The sequence below is a fragment of the Macaca nemestrina genome, chromosome 20, assembly GCF_043159975.1.
Source record: "Macaca nemestrina isolate mMacNem1 chromosome 20, mMacNem.hap1, whole genome shotgun sequence".
Taxonomy (NCBI): domain Eukaryota; kingdom Metazoa; phylum Chordata; class Mammalia; order Primates; family Cercopithecidae; genus Macaca; species Macaca nemestrina.
This window is the reverse complement of record NC_092144.1, coordinates 1,285,557-1,311,414: the sequence shown is the minus strand read 5'-3', so window position 1 is coordinate 1,311,414 and position 25,858 is coordinate 1,285,557. Positions and strand designations below refer to the sequence as shown.

The 25,858-nt window shown below is 60.0% G+C and overlaps 1 protein-coding gene across 3 annotated transcripts in view; it reads left to right on the top strand.

The window, feature by feature from the left end:
• LOC105486298 (strawberry notch homolog 2) overlaps positions 1 to 25,858 on the top strand; it is a 68,977-nt gene that overhangs the window by 32,595 nt on the left and 10,524 nt on the right. The window contains exons 1-11 of one of the 3 annotated variants that reach the window (XM_011749138.3): positions 9,846 to 10,159; positions 14,617 to 14,778; positions 18,674 to 18,754; positions 19,063 to 19,168; positions 19,656 to 19,807; positions 19,910 to 20,043; positions 20,123 to 20,213; positions 20,393 to 20,536; positions 23,449 to 23,566; positions 23,845 to 23,950; positions 24,298 to 24,451. In XM_011749138.3, the coding sequence (XP_011747440.1) occupies positions 10,052 to 10,159; positions 14,617 to 14,778; positions 18,674 to 18,754; positions 19,063 to 19,168; positions 19,656 to 19,807; positions 19,910 to 20,043; positions 20,123 to 20,213; positions 20,393 to 20,536; positions 23,449 to 23,566; positions 23,845 to 23,950; positions 24,298 to 24,451 (1,356 nt within the window). In that variant the 5' untranslated portion in view covers positions 9,846 to 10,051. Of the gene's footprint in view, positions 1 to 9,845; positions 10,160 to 14,616; positions 14,779 to 18,673; positions 18,755 to 19,062; positions 19,169 to 19,655; positions 19,808 to 19,909; positions 20,044 to 20,122; positions 20,214 to 20,392; positions 20,537 to 23,448; positions 23,567 to 23,844; positions 23,951 to 24,297; positions 24,452 to 25,858 lie in introns of those variants that run through there. The other 2 variants (XM_071086905.1, XM_011749121.2) reach the window with 2 other exon arrangements.

Below are 25,858 nucleotides of genomic sequence, written 5' to 3'. Positions count from 1 at the left end.
CCCAGCACTTTGGGAGGCCGAGGCAGACGGATCATGAGGTAAGGAGTTTGAGACCAGCCTGACCAATAAGTTGAAACCCTGTCTTTACTAAAAATATATATAAAACAGCCGGGCATGGTGGCATGTGCCTGTAATACCAGCTACTCAGGAGACTGAGGCAGGAGAATTACTTGAACCCAGGAGCAGGAGGTTGCAGTGAGCCAAGTACGAGTCACTCTACTGCAGCCAGGGCTGCAGAGCAAGACTCCATCTCAGGAAAAAAAAAAAAAGAGAAAAACATTAGTCGGGCATGGTGGTGCAAGCCTGTAGTCCCAGCTACTTGGGAGGCTGAGGCCTGAGGATCGCTTGAGCCTGGGAGTTCCCAGTAGAAGGCCTGTTGTGTGTGTCCGTGTGTCCATGTGTCCGTGTGTCCGTGATGGATGCGTGGGAGGGCCCCGCTGTTTTTGTCTGTGATGGACACGTGGAGGCCCCACTGTGTTTGTCTGTGATGGGCGCATGGATCCAGATTGGGCAACATAGTGAGATCTCATCTCTATACAAAATTAAAAATTAGATTTAGAGGCCGGGCACAGTAGTTCACGCTTGTAATCCTAGCACTTTATGAAGTCAAGGTGGGCAGATTAACTGAAGTTAGGAGTTCGAGACCATCCTGGCCAACATGGCTAAACCCCGTCTCTACTAAAAATACAAAAACTAGCCGAGCGTGGTGGCAGGCACCTGTAATTCCAGCTACTTGGGAGGCTGAGGCAGGAGAATTCCCTGATCTCGGGAGGCAGAGGTTGCAGGGAGCTGAGATCGCGCCACGGCACTCCAGCCTGGGTGACACGGTGTGACTCCGTGTCAAAAAAAAAAAAAATTACAAAAAAGTTGCAAGAACTAAGAGCTCTGGAACAGCCCCCACCCGGCCCCCAAGTGTCACTGTCTCACAGAAGCCTGGCTGTGGAGCGGACACTGACCTTGCACAGCGCCGGTGACTGGGCTGGACCTGGGGTGTCGGCAGCCTCCGCACTTCCCCCAAAGAGGCACTTTTCCAGAGTGCATCTCCCCCAGGGTGCATCTCCCCCACGGTGGGTCTACCCCAGGGTGGGTCTCCCCCACAGTGGGTCTCCCCCAGGGTGCGTCTCCCCCAGGGTGCGTCTCCCCCAGGGTGCCTCTCCCCCAGGGTGCGTCTCCCCCACGGTGCGTCTCCCCCAGGGTGCGTCTCCCCCAGGGTGCGTCTCCCCCAGGGTGCGTCTCCCCCAGGGTGCCTCTCCCCCAGGGTGCCTCTCCATTGGTTTTGTCTGGGGTTGTCTCCTGACTGGATGGAGGAATCCCACAGACAGCACCGTACGTACCACGGCATGGATCAGAGTGCCTGGCGTTGCGTGTATTGTGCCGATCGTGGTAACTTTGGCCGCTTGGCCAGGATGGAGTTCCTTCACCATCTGGTTCCTGTTTCTCCCAGCCTGGGGGAGGACTCAAGGCTGTGCAGAGGCTGGTCCTGCCTGGGGCGGGGTCAGCAGCCTCCACCTGTGGGTCCTGCCTGCGGGCATCCCTGCTGTGTCCATCTGTGTTCCGTGTGCCTTCTCTTGCTGACAGCCAGAGCTGTGTGGGACCCCTACCCCCTCCCCGCTCTCCACCTGCTCCCCACCCCCGCCCCTGGGGCTCACGCTGAGCCAGGTGCCGCTGCTGTTTCCCGTGCTGCCGGCATCCCCTGTGGGCCGCGGAGCTCACGGGATGTCACGTGTGCCTTGCCTGGCCCTCCAGCCACCCCACTCAGAGGAAGGGCCCCCCTCACTTCTGCTCAGCCTTTCCATCTCCATGTCGGCGCGAAGTCCTCAGGCCCGACGTCCCTGGTGGGTGATGGCTCAGCCCTGTGTGTCCTGGTGGGGCCTCCCGCCGCGTTTTGCAGGTGGGCTGTGGTTCTGTGGACACATGGCTCTGCATTCTTTCCTTTTTTTTTTGAGATGGAGTCTCATTCTGTCGCCCAGGCTGGGGTGCAGTGGTGTGATCCCGGCTCACTGCAACCTCTGCCCCCCGGGTTCATGCCATTCTCCTGCCTTAGCTTCCCGAGTAGCTGGGACTACAGGCGCCCGCCACCACTCCCAGCTAATGTTTTGTGTTTTTTAGTGGACACGGGGTTTCACCATGTTAGCCAGGCTGGTCTCGATCTCCTGACCTCATGATCCACCTGCCTCAGCCTCCCAAAGTGCTGGGATTACAGGCGTGAGCCACCGCACCCAGCCTGCATTCCTTCTTTACTTTCTTTCTTTCTTTCTTTCTTTCTTTTTTTGAGACGGAGTCTCGCTCTGTCGCCCAGGCTGGAGTGCGGTGGCGCAATCACGGCTCACTGCAAGCTCCGCCTCCCGGGTTCACGCCATTCTCCTGCCTCAGCCTCCCAAGTAGCTGGGACTACAGGCGCCCGCCACCATGCCTGGCTAATTTTTTTGTATTTTTAGTGGACACGGGGTTTCACCGTGTTAGCCAGGATGGTCTTGATCTCCTGACCTCATGATCCACCCGCCTCGGCCTCCCAAAGTGCTGGGATTACAGGCTTGAGCCACCGCGCCTGGCCTCTTTCTTTCTTTCTTTATTTGTCTCTCTCTCTCTCTCTCATTTTGTTGTTGTTGTTGTTTTTGAGATGATGTTTTGCTTTTGGTGCCTAAGCTGGAGTGCAATGGCGTGATCTATCTCAGCTCACTGCAACCTCCGCTTCCTGGGTTCAAGCGATTCTCCAGCCTCAGCCTCCCAAGTAGCTGGGATTACAGGCACGTGACACCATGCCTGCCTAATTTTTGTAGTTTTAGTAGAGACGGGGTTTCACCATGTTGGCCAGGCTGGTCTCAAACTCCTGACCTCAGGTGATCTGCCCACCTCAGCCTCCCAAAGTGCTGGGATTACAGGTGTGAACCACTGCACGCCGCCCCTTTTTTATTTTCAGTTGAGACTCAATTCACGTTACAGAAAAGTCCCCATTTCTTTTTTTTTTTTTTTTTTTTTTTTGAGACGGAGTCTTGCTCTGTGCCCCAGGCTGGAGTGCAGTGGCGCGATCTCGGCTCACTGCAAGCTCCGCCCCCCCGGGTTCATGCCATTCTCCTGCCTCAGCCTCCCAAGTAGCTGGGACTACAGGCGCCCGTCCGCCACCTCGCCCGGCTAATTTTCTTGTATTTTTAGTAGAGACGGGGTTTCACCATGTTAGCCAGGATGGTCTCGATCTCCTGACCTCATGATCCGCCCGTCTCGGCCTCCCAAAGTGCTGGGATTACAGGCTTGAGCCACCGCGCCCGGCCAAAAGTCCCCATTTCTAAGTGAACGATGCTGTGGCTGTTGTGAAGTCCAGAGCCATTCAGCCATCATCCTGTAATTCTAATTCCAGATCGTTGTCTCCCTAGAGAAGGCCCCGTCCCCGTCAGCCATTACTCCCTGTCCCTCCCCAGACCCGGCGCCCACACGTTCCCTTCCTGTCTCTGTGGCTCAGCCTGTCCTGCACATTTCATAGAAATGGGATCACACGCTGCGTGGCCTCCTGCGTCTGGCGTCTCTCACTGCGCGTGACGTCCTCAAGGTACATCTGAGCTGTGGCTGGGTCAGAGCCTGGCTCCTGATTATGGCTGAGCCGTGTTCCGGCACATGAATGGGCCCCACCGTGTCTGTCCGTGAGGGACTCGCAGAGGGCCCACCGTGTCTGCGTGTGATGGACGCGTGGAGGGCCCACCGTGTCTGTCCGTGAGGGACTCGCAGAGGGCCCACCGTGTCTGTCCGTGATGGACGCGTGGAGGGCCCACTGTGTCTGCGTGTGATGGATGCGTGGAGGGCCCACTGTGTCTGTCCGTGATGGACGCGTGGAGGGCCCACTGTGTCTGTCCGTGATGGACACTTGTGCTGCTTCCACCCGTGGCCGTCGTGAGTTGTGCTGCCGTGAGCACGTGTGCAAACCTCCGTGTGGACAGGTTTTCGTTTCTCGGGCTCATGCCCAGGAGTAGGTGTGGATTGACATTGTGAATCGCTGTTAGCAGCACCCATATGCAGGTCCGTGTGTGTGTTCCAGGAATGACTGGGTCTGGCTGGGGTCCTGCTCGAGGATGAGGGGCCCTCGGTGCTGCAGCCCACGCTCTGCGCCCGGAGCCTCCCGTGGGTCCCCTGCTCCAGGCCCAGCCCCGTGTCGCGGCTCTGCCCCCAGGCTCTCCGGTGCCTGTTCCTGCGTGGGGTGAGCATCCCCCAGGGCAGCCCCTGGCGCCTCTTCTAGGCTCTTCCCCACTGCACCCCAGCCCGAGCCTCCCCCGGCTTGTGCCCTGCACAGGCCATTCCCCAGGTCCTGCTCACCCGCCTCACTGCCCCTCGCCCATCCCTTGCCGCCTGTTCCTGGGGTGGGGGTGCTCCTTGACCCTCCCAACATCACCCAGGCCCCTCGCATCTCTGCTGGGCTCCTGGGGCTCTCAGTGCCCCCTGCCCATCCCCGTTCCCCAGGCGCTGCCCCCCTGCCCACCACCTGTCCTGTGAGGACACCTTCACGTGGCGGGCATCCACCCCGGTTCCCCGTGGGGCTGCAGGGACCCTTGGGAACGCGGCCGTCCGGTAACAACGCTCTCTGCCTGGCAGCCCGGGGGCTTCTGGGAAGCTTGGGATGAGCTCACGGCTCAGAAAAGCGCTTTGCACACCGGCTGCTTTCAGGCAGGAAGGCAGGCGGCATTGACTGTTCCGCAGATGCATTTTAGCAGGGGTCGGAGGCCTCAGCCCACCCGGCACCACGGAGCCCCCCCAGTTACTGGCATTGGGCAAAAAAGAGACCGAGAGAGATGGGGGAGAGAGGGAGGGAGAGGGAGAGAGGGATTTCTTACAGGAAGCCTTTGGTTCACACCCAGCCAAGGCCAAGAAGAGCCACCTCTGTCCCCTGGTCTGTGCTGAGGCCACATCCCCTGGGAGGAGGAGCCTCCACCCAGGGCCCGGCAGGTGCAGGAGGGGCCGGCAGAGCCGCCCACAGACAGCTTTAGAGAGGGAGACTCAGCAGGAAGCCGAGTCCTTTTTTTTTTTTGTGCCAGGGTTCGGCCCTGCCCAGCTGCAGTGCCAGGAGGCACTGAGGCGGCAGCCCCAGAGCCCACACCAGGCACCTGGCCGGGAGCCTGAGAGAAGGGAGCCCAGTTTCCTGGGGAGCCGTGCCAGCCTCCCAGGACTGCTGTGAGGAAGCAGCACACACAGCTTCAAAGGCCAGGACTCTGTCCCCTCCCAGCCCTGGAGCCCGGAAGTCCAACGTCAAGGTGCGGACAGGGCCATGCTCCTTCCCACCTCTCCAGCATCTGGGGGATCTGGGCATCCCCTGGCTGTGGCCACACGGCTGGGATCTCTGCCTCTGTGTCCCATGGCCTCCTCCCCGGGACTGTGTCTCCTTTGTATGAAGATACCAGACATGGATCACCCCCTCGGCCAGTGCAGCCTTTTTTTTTTTTTAACCACTCACATCTGCGAGGATCGGATTCCCAAATAAGGCCACACACACAGCTTCCAGGGACCAGGACATGATCACACCATTTTGAGGATACAGTTCGGCTCTGCACGGGGCACTGTAGTGACCAGGCCTGCTGAGGGGGCCCTTCTCCCAGCCACCAGAGACTGGCAGTGTCCAGGAAGTGCCACCTGTGCCACGACCACCTGGAAGCCGCTTCTCTGTCTGCTCCCCAGCCCCCTCCCATCCCCGCTGCCTCTTTCCCTCACTGTAACGGAGGGCCGCATCACCTGCAGTGCAGGGTTCTTGTGAGGGCTGGGGTAGCGGGCACTCAGCCAGGCTTACACGGAGCCCTCGGTCAGCCTTGCCACGGGACTGGTCAGTGAGGGGTGCACCCTGGACAGAGGCGGAGGGAGAGACCAGGCAATGGGAGCCCAGGGCCGGACGCGGGGTCCCGGAGGTGGGTGGAGGTAATGCCCAGCAGGTCCCCACGCAGTGCGCCATATCCTCAGCCTGACCTGCTCCAAGGACCCCGGCCTGCGCTGTCACATTGGGGCCTGGGGAGCAAGTCTGAGTCTATGCTCGTTCTTCCTGTTTCATTGCTTTCCAGGTCTTTTAAAAACTGAGACAAAATTTACATACCATAAAATCCACTTTATTTATCTGAGTCAGTGTTTTGCTCTGTTGCCCAGGCTGGAGTGCAGTGGTGTGATCATAGCTTACTGCAGCCTCCACCTCCCTAGCTCAAGTGATTGTCCTGCCATGGCCTCCTGAGCAGCTGGGACCACAGGTGCCTGCCACCATGCCCAGCTGGTTTTTGTATTTTTTGTGGAGATGGGATCTCACTGTGTTGCCCGGGCTGGTCTTGAACTCTTGGACTCAAGCTATTCACTTACCTCAGCTTCCCAAAGCACTGGGATGGCAGGTGTGAGCCACCACACTTGGCCAAATCCACCTTTTTTTTTTTTTTTTTTTGAGACAGTCTTGCTCTGTTGCCCAGGCTGGAGTGCAGTGGCGCGATTTCAGCTCACTGTAACCTCTGTCTCCGGGTTTAAGCAATTATCCTGCCCCAGCCTCCCGAGTAGCTGGGATTACAGGTGCACGCCACCACGCCTGGCTAATTTTTGCATTTTTAGTAGACACGGGGTTTCACCATGCTGGCCAGGCTGGTCTCGAACTCCGGACCTCGTGATCCGCCCACCTTGGCCTCCCAAAGTGCTGGGATTACAGGCGTAAGCCACTGCGCCTGGCCCAAATCCACACTTTAAAAAAGCATATTCACAGAGTTGTGCAACCACCACCTCTGTCTAGTTCCAGAACATTCCATCACCCCACAGGAAGCCCCATTCCCATCAGCTCTCACTCCCGGCCCATCCCCATCCCCTGGTAACCCAAATGCTTTTCCTGTCTGTGTGGATTCCTGTCCAGGACAGGACATTTCATAGAAATAGCCTCACACGCTGTGTGGCCTTCTGTGTTTGGCGTCTCTCACTGAGTGTGACATCCTCAAGGTGCATCCGTGCTGTGGCCTGGGTCAGAGCCTTGCTCCTTTTCATGGCTGGGTTGTGTTCCAGTGCGTGGATGGCCTCACTGTGCTGACCCTGTTCCTCCGTGGGTGACCGCGCTGTGGGAGCCAGGCTGTCGTGAGCTGTGGGTCCACCCATGAACTGTGGGTCCACCCGTGAGCTGTGGGTCCTGTGAGCTGTGGGTCCACCCGTGGGCTGTGGGTCTTGTGGCTGTGGGTCCACCCGTGAGCTGTGGGTCCACCCGTGAGCTGTGGGTCCACCTGTGGGCTGTGGGTCCACCGTGAGCTGTGGGTCCACCCGTGAGCTGTGGGTCCACCCGTGGGCTGTGGGTCTTGTGGCTGTGGGTCCACCCGTGAGCTGTGGGTCCACCCGTGGGCTGTGGGTCCACCGTGAGCTGTGGGTCCACCCGTGGGCTGTGGGTCCACCGTGAGCTGTGGGTCCACCCGTGGGCTGTGGGTCCACTGTGAGCTGTGGGTCCACCCGTGGGCTGTGGGTCCACCCGTGGGCTGTGGGTCCACCGTGGGCTGTGGGTCCACCCATGAGCTGGGGGTCCTGTGAGCTGTGGGTCCACCTGTGAGCTGTGGGTCCTGTGGCTGTGGGTCCACCATGAGCTGTGGGTCCACCCGTGGGCTGTGGGTCCTGTGAGCTGTGGGTCCACCATGAGCTGTGGGTCCACCCGTGGGCTCTGGGTCCTGTGGCTGTGGGTCCACCATGAGCTGTGGGTCCACCCGTGGGCTGTGGGTCTTGTGAGCTGTGGGTCCACCTGTGAGCTGTGGGTCCACCCGTGAGCTGTGGGTCCACCCGTGGGCTGTGGGTCCTGTGAGCTGTGGGTCCACCCGTGGGCTGTGGGTCCACCTGTGAGCTGTGGGTCCACCCGTGGGCTGTGGGTCCTGTGAGCTGTGGGTCCACCCGTGGGCTGTGGGTCCACCTGTGAGCTGTGGGTCCACCTGTGAGCCGTGGGTCCTGTGAGCTGTGGGTCCACCTGTGAGCCGTGGGTCCTGTGAGCTGTGGGTCCACCTGTGGGCTGTGGGTCCTGTGAGCTGTGTAGGTCCACCTGTGAGCTGTGGGTCCTGTGAGCTGTGGGTCCTGTGAGCTGTGCGTCCACCCGTGAGCTGTGGGTCCTCCTCGATGGCACCTGGGAGTGCAGCTGCTGGTTATAGCGCCTCTTTGAGGAGCTGCAGGACAGTTCCCAAGCGGCTGCCGGGTGTCCTGAGCAGCACTTGTGGTTGTGGGCTTTTTGTGTGGAGCTGGTGTGGAGCGGCCTCTGGGGTGGCTGTGATTGGCTGCTGTGTTGAGCGGTGGCTGTGATTGGCTGCTGTGTTGAGTGGTGGCTGTGATTGGCTGCTGTGTTGAGTGGTGGCTGTGATTGACTGCTGGGTTGAGCGGTGGCTGTGATTGGCTGCTGGGTTGAGCGGTGGCTGTGATTGGCTGCTGTGTTGAGCGGTGGCTGTGATTGGCTGCTGTGTTGAGCGGTGGCTGTGATTGGCTGCTGGGTTGAGCGGTGGCTGTGATTGGCTGCTGTGTTGAGCGGTGGCTGTGATTGGCTGCTGGGTTGAGCGGTGGCTGTGATTGGCTGCTGGGTTGAGCGGCTCCATGAGTTTGTTTTTCATTGGTTGTTTTCCATTGGCGGCCCCTCGCTCCAGCTGTACGGACTCGTGTTGTCACCCAGCTTCCAGGAGGTGATGGTTTGCGGCAGGGGGTGTGGACGGCGGTCTGCGCCAGCCTCCGCTGCTGCTGGTGCGTGGTCACGGCCCCCACAGGCTGGCGCAGGGCCTCAGGGTCTAGAACAGGGGGAGCCCGAGGGGGCGGAGTGCGCAGGGTTTGAGGCCTCGGTCCCACGCTCCCCTCAGAGCCCTGGCCAGGGTCCCACGAGCCCAGAACTGTCCCGACCCCTCCGGCCCAGCCACGGGCTCCCCCGGCCTCTCGGGGTGCAGTTTCCTTCTCCCCCGGGGCCCCTGCCCTTCCTCCCTCACAGAGGAGGAGCCGTGGCCGCCTGCACGGTCTCGGCCACAGTCCCGTGGGAAATGCAGCCGCTGCCGCGTCAGTCGCTGAGCGCAGGCAGATGGGGCCCGTCTTCTCCACAGCCTGGCCGTGCTCCCATCCCCTCTGGCCCTGGGGCCCCCCCAGCTCCTCCAAGGACACCGAGAGTGACCGCCTGTGGCTCAGCGTGGGGGCCCATCAGTGTGTGCCCCGCGGTGTCTGGGCCCCTGTGATGCGGGGGCCAGGTCCCCACGGTGCGGGCGAGAGTGTGGCCGGGCCGCTGGCGGGTTCACGGCCCAGGGTTGCCCCGGCAAGTGCATCATTGCCGCTTGGTTTCCTACCAAAGCAAGAACGTGCTTTTCCCAGGATCCTACCACTTGTTCCCGCGCCGCTGTGCCAAGGGGGCCGAGGCTGGGCCTGGCCAGAGCCTGGAGAGGAGGGGCCCACGCTCAGCTCTCCCAATGCCAGCCCCAGGTCAGGGGAGGCCACAGGGCCCGCTGAACCCCCTGGGCACAGACAGCAGGGAAAGAGCAGGGAGGGGACTTTGCTTCCGCGGCAGGGGCTTCTTAGGGACCTCTCAGGGACCTCAGTCTGCAGAGGTGGGGTGGGGAGAGCCCCAGGGGGTGCGCAGCAGGGCAAGAGGTGGGCTCGGCATGGGTGGGGCACTGGGTGAAGGGTGGGGATTCAGGCCTGGCCTGAGGGGCCATGGCATGGATGAAGGGGCCATCCAGGCCTCAGTTTCCCTGCCTGTGATTTGGGGGCACCAGGAACAGCAGCGTCCCCGTGGAACGGAACCCAGCTCTCTGCAGTCTGGGGAAACATGCCCACCTGGGCACTCTGCACGTCCCCCAGTGCCCCAAAGGAGGCTGGCCCTGAGGCGGGGCCGGGTGGGGGTGCGTGTTGACAGCGCCCGGGGCAGACCCGCCCCGCCCCGTACAGTAATTCTCCTCGCGCTGCCAGTAATTGCCCTGACTTTCAGGGCCGGCATCATTTCCTGAAAGTCAGCCCCGGCCTCAGAGGAAGTAGGCGCCGGCGGCCGTGACTAAACCGACATGCAAATGCAGCCGGGCGGAGAGCCGCCCCCGTCCCACCCGGCCGACCCAATGCTGGGGCTGCCGCCGCGGTCATGAGGGAGCCGCTCCCGGGCGGCGCTTCCAGGGGGACCCCCGGACCCCCGAGCGCCGGGACCATGTCCCAGCTGCAGTTCTGGCTGCAGTTCGAGGCTCTGAACAAGGTAACACTCCCCTCCCAGGGTGGGCGAGGCCCTTGGGGGCAGGGGTCCGGGAGGTGGGACCCCCATTCAGGACGGCCGGGCCACCTGCCGGAGCAGCTGGAATCTCACCCTGGAGTCCGAGGCCGCCAGGCTCTCAAAAATCCCCATCCCGCCCCGTCCGTCTCTTCTGTCAGCGAGAGGGAATCTGCCGGAAGGTTCCGAGACAGAGATTTAGGACTTGGGGCTGGGAGCAGCTCCCTGTGCATAGGCTGGGGGACCCAAGCGGAGTGGGGGACTCGGGCTTAGCCCGGATCCGGCCCTTAGTGACAGTGGCATTGGCTGTCGGGAGGGCTGCATCCCCCTCCTTCTGCCCCTGGGATAGGGCCCCCTGGCTGTCCTCTAGAGAAGCCTCAGGTGGAGGGGCTCTGGGTGTCTCATGGGGCCCTCACAGGGAGCGGGGGCTGGGTGGGCCTGGTCAGGGTTGACTCTGGTGGCGCAGGCGGGCAAATCCCTGTGGCTCTGTGGTTCCCCATGGGTCCTGGAGCACGGGACGGGGGCAGCACACCAGGTCTGGAGTCAGTTCTGGAGTCAGGTCTGGAGTTGGCTGCCCAGGGCAGGAGGAGCTGTGTTTGCTGCTCTTGAATGGGGCAGAGCCAGGTCTTGCCAGCCTCAATCCAGGGCTCCTGAAATGCTGCAGAGACAAGAACCACAGCAGGCAGCCCCGGCCCTCCCTGGGGCCCCAGAACTGGGCGCTGGCGGTGAGGGGTGCAAATGTCACCTCCGAGGGCCCTTGGTGCAGACTACAGAGGGGCCCAGGTTCCCCGGGGAGGCACTAGGTCCGCTGAGCTGAGGCTGGAGTGTGGGGCGGCATGTGGTGGAGAATGCAGCAGCCTGGGCTGGCCTGGAGGGGCCATGGAGGGACACACAGGCACGGGTGGGACTTGGGCTGTTTCTGAGGTCAGCTGGTGGCTGCTAGGAGTCAAATCCAGATGTGGGCAGAGGACGGAGCCACTATGAGGGCAGCTGGCCTGGCTCCGTTCAGCTTCCCACATGTGAACAGGGCCAGCCCTGGGAGCCCTGTCTCCTCTGTCCCTAATCACTGAGGGCACCTGGTAAAGGTGAAGGCTTGGGGGGCTCATGCACCTGGCTGGATGTCCTGTGCTGGGAAGGACCAGACGGGGAGCAGGGCAGGGCCTTGAGGCTGCGTCTTTGGAGCCTGAAAGCTGCAAGCACCCACTCATTATTAGACTTCCACTTTTATTTGTTTATTTTTTGGGGAACAGGGACTTGCTCTGTCACTCAAGCTGGTGTGCAGTGGCACCATCTCGGCTCCCTGCAACCTCCACCGAATGGGTTCAAGCAATCCTCCCATCTCGGCCTCCTGAGTAGCTGGGACTACAGGCACATGCTACCATGCCCAGCTAATTTTTATATTTTTTGTGGAGATGGGGTCTTGCTGTGTGGCTTAGGCTGGTCTTGAACTCCTGGGCTCAAGTGATCCTTTCACCTTGGCTCCTCTAGGATTACAGGTGTGAGCCACTACGTCCTGCTTGACTTGACTTTTTTTTTTTTGAGATAGGTTCTCGCTCTGTCTCCCAGGCTGGCATGGGGAGGCGCAATTATAGCTCACTACAGCCTCGACCAGCTGGGCTCAAGCGATCCTCTTGCCTCAGCCTCCTGAGTAGCAGACGTGAGCCACCACGCCCAACTTGACTTTGACTTTTCAAACTGTTATAGAGTGACAGAAAAGCTGCCCGGGACAGTGGAGAGTCCCCATGCCCCCACTCCCAGGCTCCCTGCTGTTCTGTGTCACGGCTGATGAACCAACATCCATACGCCACCGTTAACTACCGAGGCCCACGCTTTGCTTGGATTTCCTCAGTTTCCCCCATGTCCTTTCCTGCCCGGGGCCCCACGTGGTGTTTAGGCATCTTCTCAGGCCCCTCTGGGCTGTGACGGTTTCTCAGAGGCCTGTGTTTCAGAGGCACTGGGTGGTCCTGCGGCTGGTCAGGTGGTGTGGACGCCCTGGAGTAATCGGGCTGGTGTTTCCTCAGACTGGGGCAGGAGTTTTGGGAGGAGGACCTTGGGCGGGAGGGCCCTGTTGTCCTGTCTTCTTGGGCAGTGGGCATCTGGTGAGGGCATGGGGCAGGTGTCTCTGCCTGAGGTCCCTTCCCTCTTTTCACACTGAGCTCCGGGGAAGGACTCGCTGTGTGGCCCACGCATTTGGGTCAGGGGAGCTCCCCTCCGCTCTGCCTGCGCTCCCTGCACCACCAAGGCCTGGGCTGCTCTGGGCCCAATAGCAACTCACTCCTGCTCCTGGCTGGGGCCTCGACCACCCAGGGGCCCCTGACCTCGCCCAGGAAATGCTTCCACAGAGGGTCCGGGCCACAGGCCAGCGTCACCAGGTCCCCTGCAGCCTGGGTAGGCAGTGTTCAGAGGGCCCTTGTGGGGCTCAGTAGGGGAACTGCTCCGCAACCCTGCCGATTGGGGCCTCCAGAGGCTCTGGGAGGTGGGCTGCTCCTACCCTGCCTGGGGTGGGAGGCTGCACCCTACCTGGCCCGGGGCCTTAGGCGGGCAGCATGAACACCTCTGTGCTGGGGGGTGCTGTGGGGTCTCTGTTTGGGGGCAGGTTCCTGAATGTCCCTAGTGATCAGTACCTGGGTGCTTGGGTCTGACAGGGTGGGCAGTAGGCAAAGCTGAGCAAGGTGAGGGCGACGGAGCTCACAGCTCCCAGGGAGAGACAGCGCCCCCTCGACATGCCTGATTTTTTTCTTTGTTTTTCTTGAGATGGAGTCTCGCTCTGTCGCCCTGGCTGGAGTGCAGTGGCGCAATCTCAGCCCACTGCAACCTCCGCCTCCTAGGTTCAAGCGATTCTCCTGCCTCAGCCTCCCGAGTAGCTGGGATTGCAGGCACCCACCACTATGCCCAGCTAATTTTTGTGTTTTTCGTAAAGACAGGGTTTTACCATATTGGTCAGGCTGGTCTTGAACTCCTGACCTCAGGTGATCTGCCCACCTTGGCTTCTCAGAGTGCTGGGATTACAGGCGTGAGCCACCACACCCAGCTAATTTTTGTATTTTTAGTAGAAATGGGGTTTCGCCATATTGTCCAGGCTGATTTTGAACTCCTGGGCTCAAGCAATCTTCCGCCTTGGCCTCCAAGTGCTGGGATTACAGGCGTGAGACATCATGTGGCTGGGCATGGTGGCTCACGCCTGTAATCCCAGCACTTTGGGAGGCCAAGGTGGACAGATCACTTGAGACGAGGAGCTCGAGACCAGCCTGACCAACATGGAGAAACTCCATCTCTACTAAAAATACAAAATTAGGCCAGGCAAGGTGGCTCATGCCTGTAATCCTAGCACTTTGGGAGGCCGAGGCAGGTGGATCACCTGAGGTCAGGAGTTTCAGACCAGCCTGGCCAACATGGTGAAACCCGGTCTCTACTAAAAATACAAAACTTAGCTGGGCATGGTGGCACACGCCTGTAATCCCAGTTACTTGGGAGGCTCAGGCAGGAGAATTGCTTGACCCTGGGAGGTGGAGGGTGCAGTGAGCCAAGATTGTGCCACTGCACTCCAGCCTGGGTGAGAGAGCGGGACTCTGTCTCAAAAAATAAATAAATAAATACATAAATACATAAATAAAAATTCAAAATTAGCTGGCACGGGAGTGCACGCCTGTAAACCCAGCTACTCAGGACGCTGAGGCAGGAGAATCGCTTGAACTGAGGAGGCGGAGGTTGCAGTGAGACGAGATTGTGCCACTGCACTCCAGCCCCGGCAACAATGCGAGACTCCGTCTCAAAAAAAAGAAATGATGCACATGCATCTCCTCTACTGGGCAGTGCGTGTGTGTGCGTCATCCCCATAGCGAGCCCTGCCTCTGGGCATGGCTGCCCCCCACAGAGGGCATGGCACCAGGCTTACCCCAGCCCCGAGCTGCTCAGAGTGCCTGCAAAATCGCTGCCCTTCAGGTGCTGCAGAAGTCGGACTCCGTCCTGCATGGCCCTGAGGGCTGGTGTTTTTCACCCATTGCTTATTTCTTTTTTTACTTTTTGAGACGGAGTCTCGCTCTCTTGCTCTGTCATATGGTGGCTCAGGCCTGTAATCCCAACACTTTTGGATGCCGAGGCAGGCAGGTCACTTGAGGTCAGGAGTTCAAAACCAGGCTGGCCAACATGGTGAAGAAATCCCGTCTCTAGTAAAAATACAAAAAAATTAGCCGGGCACGGTGTCACACACCTGTAATCCCAGCTTCTCGGGAGGATGAAGCAGGAGAATTGCTTGAACCCAGGAGGGCTGCGGTGTCTCCCGTCCCCACGTGCTCCAGTGCGTGGGGGGGCCATGGCGTCTCCCGTCCCCACGTGCTCCAGTGCGTGGGGGGGGCTGTGGCGTCTCCCGTTCCCACGTGCTCCAGTGTGTGGAGGGCTGTGGTGTCTCCTATACCCCACTCACCAGGCCTGGCCTTGTCTTTCAGGATTCCTCGTATTTCGAGGACTTCTCCAACATCTCCATCTTCTCCTCGTCTGTGGACTCCCTGTCGGACATCGTGGACACGCCCGACTTCCTGCCGGCCGACAGCCTCAACCAGGTGTCCACCATCTGGGACGAGAACCCTGCCCCCTCCACCCACGACAAGGTCAGTGCGCCCGGCGCCCCCCGACAGCCCCGACCCACCAGCATGGCCTCCCCAGCCCAGGACCCACAGGGTCCAGCAAGGTCTCAGTCTTCCCGACTCTGCGTGCCGCTGGCTGTCCTGTCACTGTCGGCTCCGTCCATGGCCATGGATGAGGTGGTTAGGTGAGGGTCCTCTCGTGTCCTGAATAGGAGAAGGCGATGTCCAGGACATCTGTGGCTACCACATCTTGGGGGGGCTCCTGGCATGGAGTTGAGGGGGGCCAGGATGCTGCCCAGCGCCCTGCAGTGCCCAGTATGGCCCCACCCGCGAGGGACCCGGCCCCACGTCCACCGCACCGGGGAGTCCCTGGTCTAGAGAAGCACAGGAAGGTGACAGGACAGAGAAGCGTGGTCAGGGAGGGCCCCCTGGAGAGGCAGTCCCCAGCAGGCCCAGGCAACGTGGCTGTCCAGGCAGAGGAACAGCACCTGTGGCCGTGTCCCCGCTAGGTGGGAGCTGAGAGGGCGAGGTTGGCGGAATCCTGTCCCAGGGTGGGGAGTTGGACGTTATCCTGGGGGGCTGAGGGGCTGGGGTTTGCCTCCGAGAAGGCCCTGGAGGACCTGGGTGGGCCAGGCCTAGAGCAGGGGTTGTAGGGCAGCAGGGCCCCCAGGTTCTTTGGGCCCAGGCTCTAGCCGTGCCCAGTACCACGCAGTGGAGGTGTCCTGTGAGGGAGGCGTGGCTGGGAGCCAGGCCTGGGGAGTCCCTTCCCCCATCCAGGCCTGTCCAGGAGAGAAACTTCTAGACTTTGGGAGCAGACATTGGACACATGTCTGGGGCTGAGCGCCTTCCGGTGAGGGCCCACACTGGCCTCCCCACGCTCCCGGCCGCTCTCCCAGGCCCTCAGGAAGGGTGCAACCCGGGCAGCAGAACTCACAGGCTTGGGGGCCGGGGCAGGAAGCATCAGAGCACCCCGCAGCCACGGTAGGCAGCTCAGGCCTGGTCCCTCTGGGGCATTTCACCCAGCCTGGGGCCCATGCCCTCCCAGCTAGCTCACAGGTCCTCGGCATGGCAGGAGGAAAGCAACCAGGGCCTGACCGGCCTGCTGTGGACGGCAGGAGGACATCTGAAACCCAATGCCCCGCCAGCCCCACCAGGAATGGTGACTCAGGCTTCCAGGAACCCGTGTGGCATCTGTTTGTTTGTGTTTTGTTAATTTAAAAAAAAAAAAAAAAAAAAGGAGAGGGGAACTGAGTAGAGGTTTCTAACCTTCCTGTGCCACGCTTCCACTTTCTTTGAAAATCTTCACAAGTGTTCCTAGTGTTAGAAAACGCAGAAGCTGGCCGGGCATGGTGGCTCAAGCCTGTAATCCCAGCACTTTGGGAGGCCGAGACGGGTGGATCACGAGGTCAGGAGATCGAGACCATCCTGGCTAACACGGTGAAACCCCGTCTCTACTAAAAAAAATACAAAAAACTAGCCGAGCGAGGTGGCGGCGCCTGTAGTCCCAGCTGCTTGGGAGGCTGAGGCAGGAGAATGGCATGAACCCGGGAGGCAGAGCTTGCAGTGAGCTGAGATCCGGCCACTGCACTCCAGCCTGGGTGACAGAGCGAGACTCCGTCTCAAAAAAAAAAAAAAAGAAAACGCAGGAGCTGTGGAAGTCAGTTCATGAGCATCACTAGCTATGTGGTTCCCACACACTGCTGAGAACCTGGCCCAGGCTCAGGCAGGCTTGGGCAGAAACCTCACCCGTCTCAGGATGTTGAGGTTGAAGTGGGGGACCAGGCCTAGAAGAGGTTCTCTTTTTTATTTATTTATTTATTGTTTGAGACAGGATCTCACTCTGTCGCCCAGGCTGGAGTACAGTGGCGCAATCTCAGCCTCTTTCAGCCTCGACCTTCTGGGCTTAAGCGATTCTTCTGCCTCAGCCCCACAAAAGTAGCTGGGACCACAGGCATGCGATACCACGCCCGGCTAATTTTTGTATTTTTTGTAGAGACAGGGTTTTGCCATGTTGCCTAAGCTGGTCTGGAACCCCGACCTCAAAAGATCTCGCCCGTTCTGCCTCTGTCTCCCACCGTGCTAGGATTACAGGCCTGAGCCACGCACCCGACCTGGATTTTCCGCTTTCCAATTCTCCACACTCACTTTTTTTTTTTTTTTTTTGAGATGGAGTCTCGCTCTTATTGTCCAGGCTGGAGGGCAATGGCACGATTTCAGCTCACTGCAACCTCCGCCTCCTGGGTTCAAGTGATTCTCCTGCCTCAGCCTCCCGAGTAGCTGAGATTACAGACATGCACCACTACACCCGGCTAATTTTGTATCTTTATTTATTTATTTATTTTGAGACAGAGTCTCGCTCTGTCACCCAGGCTGGAATGCAGTGGCACAATCTCAGCTCACTGCACCCTCCGCCTGCCAGGGTCAAGCAGTTCCCCTGCCTCAGCCTCCCTAGTAGCTGGGATTACAGGCATGCGCCACCACGCCCGGCTAATTTTGTACTTTTAATAGAGACGGGGTTTTTCCATGTTGATCAGGCTGGTCTTGAACTCTCGACCTCAGATGATCCGCCTGCCTCAGCCTCCCAAAGTGCTGGGATTACAGGCACCCACCACCACGCCTGGCTAATTTTTTGTATTTCTTGTTTAACCATGTTAGCCAGGATGGTCTCGATCTCCTGACCTCGTGATCCACCGCCTTGACCTCCCAAGGTGCTGGGATTACAGGCGTGAGCCACCGCGCCTGGCTAATTTTTTTTTTTTTTTTGCTATCTTTAGTAGAGACAGGGTATCAGCATGTTGGCTAGGCTGGTCTTGAAATCCTGACCTCCACTCTGGGAGGCCTTGGCCTCCCAAAGTGCTGGGATTTACAGGCCTGAGCCACTCTACCCTGCCCATACTCACATTTTTTATGGCTCATATTACCGTTAGGATTTTTGCTTTTTAAGAGTGGGTATATTCCAGAATCACACAGACCCTAGTTTGGACCCTACCATGCCCCAGCCATCCATCCCGGGGTCCACCCTGTCTCAGTGTTGGGGTCTGGACAGCGGGCCTGACAGGCCACACCACCCTCTGACCCGCCCGTTCACAGGCTTTACATGCCCAGTCAGTTCGGAGATCCCAGGGTGGGCCATGGACTCATCCAGAGGCCCGGCACACCTGGCTGCCCAGGCCTGGGGTCAGCTCCCCGAGGACAGTGCCAACTGCCCATCCTGGTGAATCTGCATGAGGCTGTGGGCAGTCTTTCTCCCCGGGGGGGCCACAATAGGACGTGTCCTCTGGTCACTACAATGGCAGGCATCCTCCCCCATCCCTCACAGGGGAGCTGCTGTCCTCCAGAGGCCGCGGGGGTCCTTAGGGAGTGCAGGACCGCCCTGGGCTACCCACCCTGGGTGCTGGGAGCCATCGGGTGAGGGACAAGGCTCAGGCCCGCCCACCTCCACTGCCTCTGTCTCCTCTTCCCCCTCAACATGGAGCTCCCAACCCCTTGTCCCCCAGACCCGAGGGCCTCCTGCACTGCACACAGTGGGTCACTCCTGTCAGATCCCCGTCCACATGGGTCACTCCCATCAGACCCCCGTCCACAGCCTTCCCGCCAGCTCCCGTGGGACTAAGCTCTGCTGTCTGTCAGAACTAGCCGGGCACCTTCCTCCCGGGCACTCCAGGCAGGCGCACCAGGCATCAGTGGGAAGGCAGCCAGGTGCTGGCCAGGAGGAGTGAGCCTTAGGCCCCAGGGAGGTGCCCACTGGGGAGGCTTGGAGGTACCAGGGTCACCTTGAGAACAGCAGGAGAGCAAGACCCAGGGCCCTGGGGAGTGAGGACGGGGCAGTGGGGAGCCTCCTCTGGTGGCCAGGCTGCGAGGGCCCGCCAGCTGTGACCTGTCCCGTCTGGCCCGGGCCGACATCCTGCTCCCCTTCCAGCTGTTCCAGCTCAGCAGACCATTTGCAGGCTTCGAGGACTTTCTGCCCTCCCACAGCACCCCGCTTCTCGTCAGCTACCAGGTGAGCTGGGCCCAGCTGAGGGCTCCCTCCCCTGCCCTCTCACGGGACCTAAGGAGAGGGCTCAGCACAGGCACCTCCAGTGTGGGGAGCCCTTGGCCAGCCTAGAATCTGGGAGTGCAGAGGAGACATCTGAGGAGACAGAGGCCCTGGGGAGCACCTTGCTACAGGGGCAGACAGAGCCATCTCCCCCCTCCGGGAGCCATCTCCCACTCAGCTGCCCATGGTCAGCCCGGCCCCTGCTCCTGGGGGAGCCCAGTGCCCACAGCCGCTCGGGCCTGCAATCTGCTGAGCTCCCTCCACGCACGCAGGAGCAGAGTGTGCAGAGCCAGCCAGAGGAGGAGGACGAGGCTGAGGAGGAGGAGGCGGAGGAGCTGGGGCACACGGAGACCTACGCTGACTACGTGCCGTCCAAGTGTGAGTGGCCCAGCAGCACCAGGCCCTGGGACAGGTTCAAACCCTTTTGTGGGACTGAAACCCTGCAGGTGACCACCGCCCGCACAGCCCACAGGGGGAATGTGAAATTTCAGGGAGGGCCGGAGAACCGTGGGGACAGGTTCTACAATCCAGGCTTATACAAAACCGGGGTTCACAGCTGGGAGAGTGAGAAGGAACCTCAGAGGCGCTGGGAGGATTTTCATGCATTTGCACCTCCCGCAAGCCGCTGGCCACGCCCCCAACCAACCCAGCAGGCTGTGGCCGCCCCGACCCAGCCCACCCTGACCACCCCTCCACCCAGGCATTCCTGGCCACTCCCTTGACCTGCCCAGCAAGTCCTGGCCATGCCCCCAAACTGCCCCGCCAGCTCTGGCCATGCCCCAGACCCACCCAGCCGGCCATAACCGGCCCTGGTCGCCCCTTGGCCACACCCTTATTTACCTTGCGTCCATCCCTGCCCCTCCAGCCAAGATTGGGAAGCAGCACCCAGACCGCGTGGTGGAGACCAGCACACTGTCCAGCGTCCCGCCCCCAGACATCACCTACACCCTGGCTCTGCCCTTGGACAGCGGGGCCCTGTCTGCCCTGCAGTTAGAGGCCATCACCTACGCCTGCCAGGTGACTGCGTGTCCCCACCCCAGCCCAGCCTGTGTCTGCGAGGCCCCTGGGGAGGAGCCGGGCCGGCACCCCCAGGCCCTGACGTCTGCCCTCCGGCCACAGCAACACGAGGTCCTGCTCCCCAGTGGGCAGCGCGCCGGTTTTCTCATTGGCGACGGGGCCGGCGTGGGCAAAGGCCGGACGGTGGCCGGAGTCATCCTGGAGAACCACCTGCGCGGCCGGAAGAAGGCATTGTGGTGAGATCCTGCCTGGGGTAGGGGGTGGGAGCAGGGGTGAGGGGGAGGGGTGGGCACCCCTGACGCCCACACCCTGCAGGTTCAGCGTCTCCAACGACCTCAAATACGACGCAGAGCGCGACCTGCGGGACATCGAAGCCACGGGCATCGCGGTGCACGCGCTTAGCAAGGTAGGGGCTGTGCTCGGCAAAGTAGGGGGCAAGGTGGGTCGGTGGGGGCCGCTCAACTGGGTGGGCCGGCAACCGGGACAGGCTCTGCTCAGCACCTCCTACAGATAGGGAGACCCAGACCCAGGTCCAGAGCCTGCTGAGCTAGGGCCCCATCCCACACCTGCTCTGTGCATCCCCAGATCAAGTACGGCGACACCACTACCTCAGAGGGTGTCCTCTTCGCCACCTACTCCGCCCTGATTGGGGAAAGCCAGGCCGGTGGCCAGCACCGCACACGCCTCCGGCAGATCCTAGACTGGTGTGGGGAGGCCTTCGAGGGCGTCGTATCCTTCTGGGGGCAGTCGGGAGGGGAGGGCCAGATGGGGGCGGAGGGGAGGGGAGGATGGAGGAGTGGGAGAGGAGGGTGGGAGTCGGGAGGGGAGGGCAGGGTTGGGGTCAGAGGGGAGGATGGAGGAGTGGGAGAGGAGGGTGGGGGTCGGAGGAGAGGGGAGGATGGAGGAGTGGGAGAGGAGGGTGGGGGTCGGAGGAGAGGGGAGGATGGAGGAGTGGGAGAGGAGGGTGGGGGTCAGAGGGGAGGATGGAGGAGTGGGAGAGGAGGGTGGGGGTCGGAGGAGAGGGGAGGATGGAGGAGTGGGAGAGGAGGGTGGGAGTCAGAGACTGCTGGTGTCTTCAGCGCCCGGCTGAACAATCTGCGTGCAACAATCTACGAAACAGCGATAACACTGAGATCACCCCTCGCTGAGCTGTGGCGTGGTGTCAGGGCCGGCCGTTTAATTTGTATTCTCCCAGTTTTCCTTCCTCAGCCTGCTTTCCTGGAACTTGCTTTCTTTTGTCTTAAAATATTAAGAATATGGGCCGGGCGCGGTGGCTCACGCCTGTAATCCCAGCACTTTGGGAGGCCGAGGCGGGCGGATCACAAGGTCAGGAGATCGAGACCACGGTGAAACCCCGTCTCTACTAAAAATACAAAAAATTAGCCAGGTGCGGTTGTGGGCGCCTGTAATCCCAGCTACTCGGGAGGCTGAGGCAGGAGAATGGCGTGAACCCGGGAGGCGGAGCTTGCATTGAGCCGAGATCGCGCCACTGCACTCCAGCCTGGGCTGGGCGACAGAGCGAGACTCCGTCTCAAAAAAAAAAAAAAAAAAATATTAAGAATATGGCCAGGCCAGGTGGTTCACCCTTGTAATCCCAGCACTTTGGGAAGCCAAGGTGGGTGAATCATGAGGTCAGGAGTTTGAGACTACCCTGGCCAACCCAGGAGGCTGAGTCAGGAAAATCACTTGAACCCGAGAGGCGGAGGTGGCAGTGAGCCGAGATCGCGCCACTGCACTCCAGCCTGGGTGACAGAGCAGGACTGCGTCTCGTCTAAAAAAAAAAAAAAAAAAATTAAGGGGCCAGGTGCGGTGGCTCAGGCCTGTAATCCCAACACTTTGGGAGGCGGAGGCGGGCAGATCATGAGGTCAGGAGATCGAGACCATCCTGACAAACATGGTGAAACCCCGCTTCTACTAAAAATACAAAAAATTAGCCGGACATTGTGGCAAGCGCCTGTAGTCCCAGCTACTCGGGAGGCTGAGGCAGGATAATGGCGTGAACCCGGGAGGCGGAGCTTGCAGTGAGCTGAGATTGCGCCACTGCACTCCAGCCTGGGCGACAGAGCAAGACTCCGTCTAAATTAAAAAAAAAAAAAAAAAAAATTCAGTGTTTTCTAGTTTTTTTGTTTGTTTTTGACACGGAGTCTCATTGTTCCCCAGGCTGGAGTGCGGTGGCGCGATCTCGGCTCACGGCACCTTCAACCTCCTGAGCTCAGTGATTTCCCCTGCCTCAGCCTCTGAGCAGCTGGGATTACAGGTGCATGCCACCATGCCCACCTAACTATTATATTTTTTGTAGAGATGGGGTTTGGCCATGTTACCCAGGCTGGTCTCATGGGCTCAAGCCATCCTCCTTCCTCGGCCTCCCAAAGTGCTGGGATTATAGACATGAGCCACTACACCTGATCTTCTTCTAGTTTAGGTAGATACATAATTGTTTTCTAAGCAGGCAGGACTTTATTCTGTAAAATAGATAAGTGTTCTCCAACATCATTTTTTAACACGGGCCACCATGATTTCAGTTGTAGAATAAGAATTAAAACAGAGTGGCCGGGCATGGTGGTTCACGCCTGTAATCCCAGCACTGTGGGAGGCCGAGTCAGGTGGATCACAGGGTCGAGAGTTCTAGTCCATCCCGGCCAATATGGTGAAACCCCATCTCTACTGAAAATACAAAAGTTACCCAGGCATGGTGGCACACACCTGTAATCCCAGCTAGTCAGGAGGCTGAGGCAGGAGAATCGATTGAACCCGGGAGGCGGAGGCTGCAGTGAGCCAAGATTGAGCTACTGCACCCCAGCTTGGGTGACAGAGTGAGACTCCATCTCAAAAAAAAAAAAAGTTAGCTGGGCATGGTGGTGCACGCCTGTAATCCCAGCTACTCGGGAGGCTGAGGCAGAAGAATTGCTTGAACCAGGGAGTCGGAGGTTGCAGTGAGCCAAGATCACGCCACTGTGCTCCAGCCTAGTGACAGAGTGAGACTTTGTCTCAAAAAAAAAAAAAAAAAAAAAGAATTAGGGCCGGGCACGGTGGCTCAGACCTGTAATCCCAGCACTTTGGGAGGCTGAGGTGGGCAGGTCACTTGAGGTGCCAGGAGTTTGAGACCGTCTGGCCAACCAAACAGCCAACACCATCTCTACCAAAACTACAAAAATTAGCTGGCTCTGGTGGTGGCACCCATTGTAGTCCCAGCAACTTGGGAGGCGGAAGCAAGAGAATCACTTGAATGCGAGAGGCAGAGTTTGCAGTGAACTGACATTGTGTCACTGCACTCCAGCCTGGGTAACAGAGCGAGACCCTGCCTCAAAAAAACAAACAAAAAACAGGTTCCAGGTACCCTCCTCCAATGGCAACATCCTGCAATTTATGGAGCCCACCCTTCCTCGCCAGAGGCCCCGTCCTCGGTGCGTGGTGTCTAGAGTCTGGGAGAAGCCATCCCAGGCCACACCGATCTAGTGGTCGTGTGGGGGCCGCCCACCCGCCAACCCCCGTGGTAGCCGGCTGTCACTCCAACCAGCTTCCCTTGTGGAGTTCTCAGCAGCGTAGGCGTTTGCCCCCCACCAGGAAGGTGGGGTCTTGGGTGGTCAGGACCCGGGCTCCTGGGGTCACCCAGAACACTCCTTAACCCACGCGTGCCCCAGATCGTGTTCGACGAGTGTCACAAGGCCAAGAACGCCGGCTCCACCAAGATGGGCAAGGCCGTGCTGGACCTGCAGAACAAGCTGCCCCTGGCCCGCGTGGTCTATGCCAGCGCCACAGGTGGGGCAGTGCGGATCCCATGTGACCCACTCACGGCAACGTCTGTCTGGCTGTCCCCGGGAAGGGGTATCCCCGACGCATGCTCAGCCTCCGTCTGTACCCTGCTCCTCCTCGGATGCTGGGGCATCTCTGCGCCTGTCCCAAGGCTATGCCGGCTGTCCCCAGGCCCATGGTTCCAACCCTGCGGGGCCCTCATCAGGCGGTCCCTACTTAGTTGGCCCCTGACCCGGCCCCTGGGCCCTCCTGGGTTGGGGAGCTGACGGCAGCTTCCTCCACAGGTGCTTCTGAGCCTCGGAATATGATCTACATGAGCCGCTTAGGTATCTGGGGCGAGGGCACCCCCTTCCGGAACTTTGAGGAGTTCCTCCACGCCATCGAGAAGAGGTGAGTACCCTTCCTGCCCACGTGGAGGGGCGGTGGGGGTTCGGGCGGAGGCCCCAGGACCATCAGCCCAAGGCCTGGCACTGCCACGTGCACTTCCCTGGCACCCAGAGGTGCTAAATGTGCGTCACTCGTTTCTCTGCCTAGGGCTGCCCAGTGGTCCCAGGGAAGCCAGCCCCTCAGCAGCCCCTCCTGCCCCCCCCACCAGGGCTGGCTGCCAGCTGTCTGTGGCCGCTGGGGCTCTGCTCTGGCTGACCCTGCCCTCTCTGTGACTCACTCTGCCTCGCGCTCCCCGGCGGCTCCATCCCCATGGCTCTGGCCGTGCTCACGGGGGCTGGGTCCATCTGCAGGGGCGTGGGCGCCATGGAGATCGTGGCCATGGACATGAAGGTCAGCGGCATGTACATCGCACGCCAGCTCAGCTTCTCCGGCGTCACCTTCCGCATCGAGGAGATCCCGCTGGCCCCAGCCTTCGAGCGCGTGTACAACCGTGCAGCCCTGCTGGTGAGCCTGGGCGTCCCACCCGGGGACCCCTGTGCATTTCCCGGGTGAAATTGCACCCCCATGGCCTTGAAGATGCCACAGGCTTCGTCACGTGACAGCCTGCCCTGTCCTGTCACGGGATTTTTTTTGTTTTTGTTTTTTTGAGACAGTCTCGCACTGTCACCTAGGCTGGAATACAGTGGCACGATCTCAGCTCGCTGCAACCTCTGCCTCCTGGGTTCAAGCAATTCTCCCCCCCTCAGCCTCTCGAGTAGCTGGGACTACAGGTGCCCGCCACCACGCCTGGCTAATTTTGTGTGCTTTTTTAGTAGAGAACAGTGTTTCACCATGTTGGCCAGGCTGGTCTCAAACTCCTGACCGCAAGTGATCTGCCCGCCTCAGCCCCCGAAAGTGCTGGGATTACAGGTGTGAGCCGCGTGCCCAGCCATCACCGGGGTTTTTACGTGACTGTGATAACGAGGGGTGTGGCCAGATACCACTTCCCTTCCCGTGGTGCTCAAGCCCTTCGCTTCCAGGTCCTGGCCCATGGCTCGTAGCTGTGTTCAGCATCCACGTTGCTGTGGGCCACGTGGCTTGGTCGTTCCCTCCGTATTTGGACAGGTCCTGTTTTCTCCTCCTCAAACCACCCAACAGCCCTGTATGTTTGCTGCTGTTTTTCTTTCTTTTTTTTTTTTTTTTTTTTTGAGATGGAGTTTCCACTCTGGTTGCCCAGGCTGGAGTGCAATGGCATGATCTTGGCTCATCGCAACCTCTGCCTACTGGGTTCAAGCGATCCTCCTGCCTCTGCCTCCCGCATAGCTGGGATTACAGGCATGTGTCACCACGCCCAGCTGATTTTGTATTTTTAGTAGAGACAGGGTTTCTTCATGTTGGTCAGGCTGATTGGTCTTGAACTCCCGACCTCTGGTGATCTGACCGCCTCAGCCTTTCAAAGTGTCGTGGTTACAGGCATGAGGCACCTCGTCCAGCCAGTTCGCTGGTTTCTTTAGGTCACACAACCAGCATCTCCCGTAGCCCCCAGGGCCAGGTTGCTCTCTGGGGTAGGGCCGTCCTGAGCACTTTGGGGTGTGCAGCAGTATCCCTGGCCAGAGTCCCCGCCACCCTAACCCAGCCTACCCAGTCCATGCCAGGACCAGCCCCCAAACCTGACAACCACTGCCGGCCCCAGACATGCCCAGTGTCCCCTGGTGGAGATCACACCTGGGTGAGACCCTGGTGGAAAACGAAAGGCGTGGCTCACACTGTGTTGCTGGAAGGAGCTGAGCCTGTTTGCTGCGGGCGCTGAGTCTGTGCCATTTGCAGCACAACTTCCCCACCACTGGTGTTTTGGTTTTTTTTTTTTTTTTTGAGACGGAGTCTCGCTCTGCGGCCCAGGCTGGAGTGCAGTGGCCGGATCTCAGCTCACTG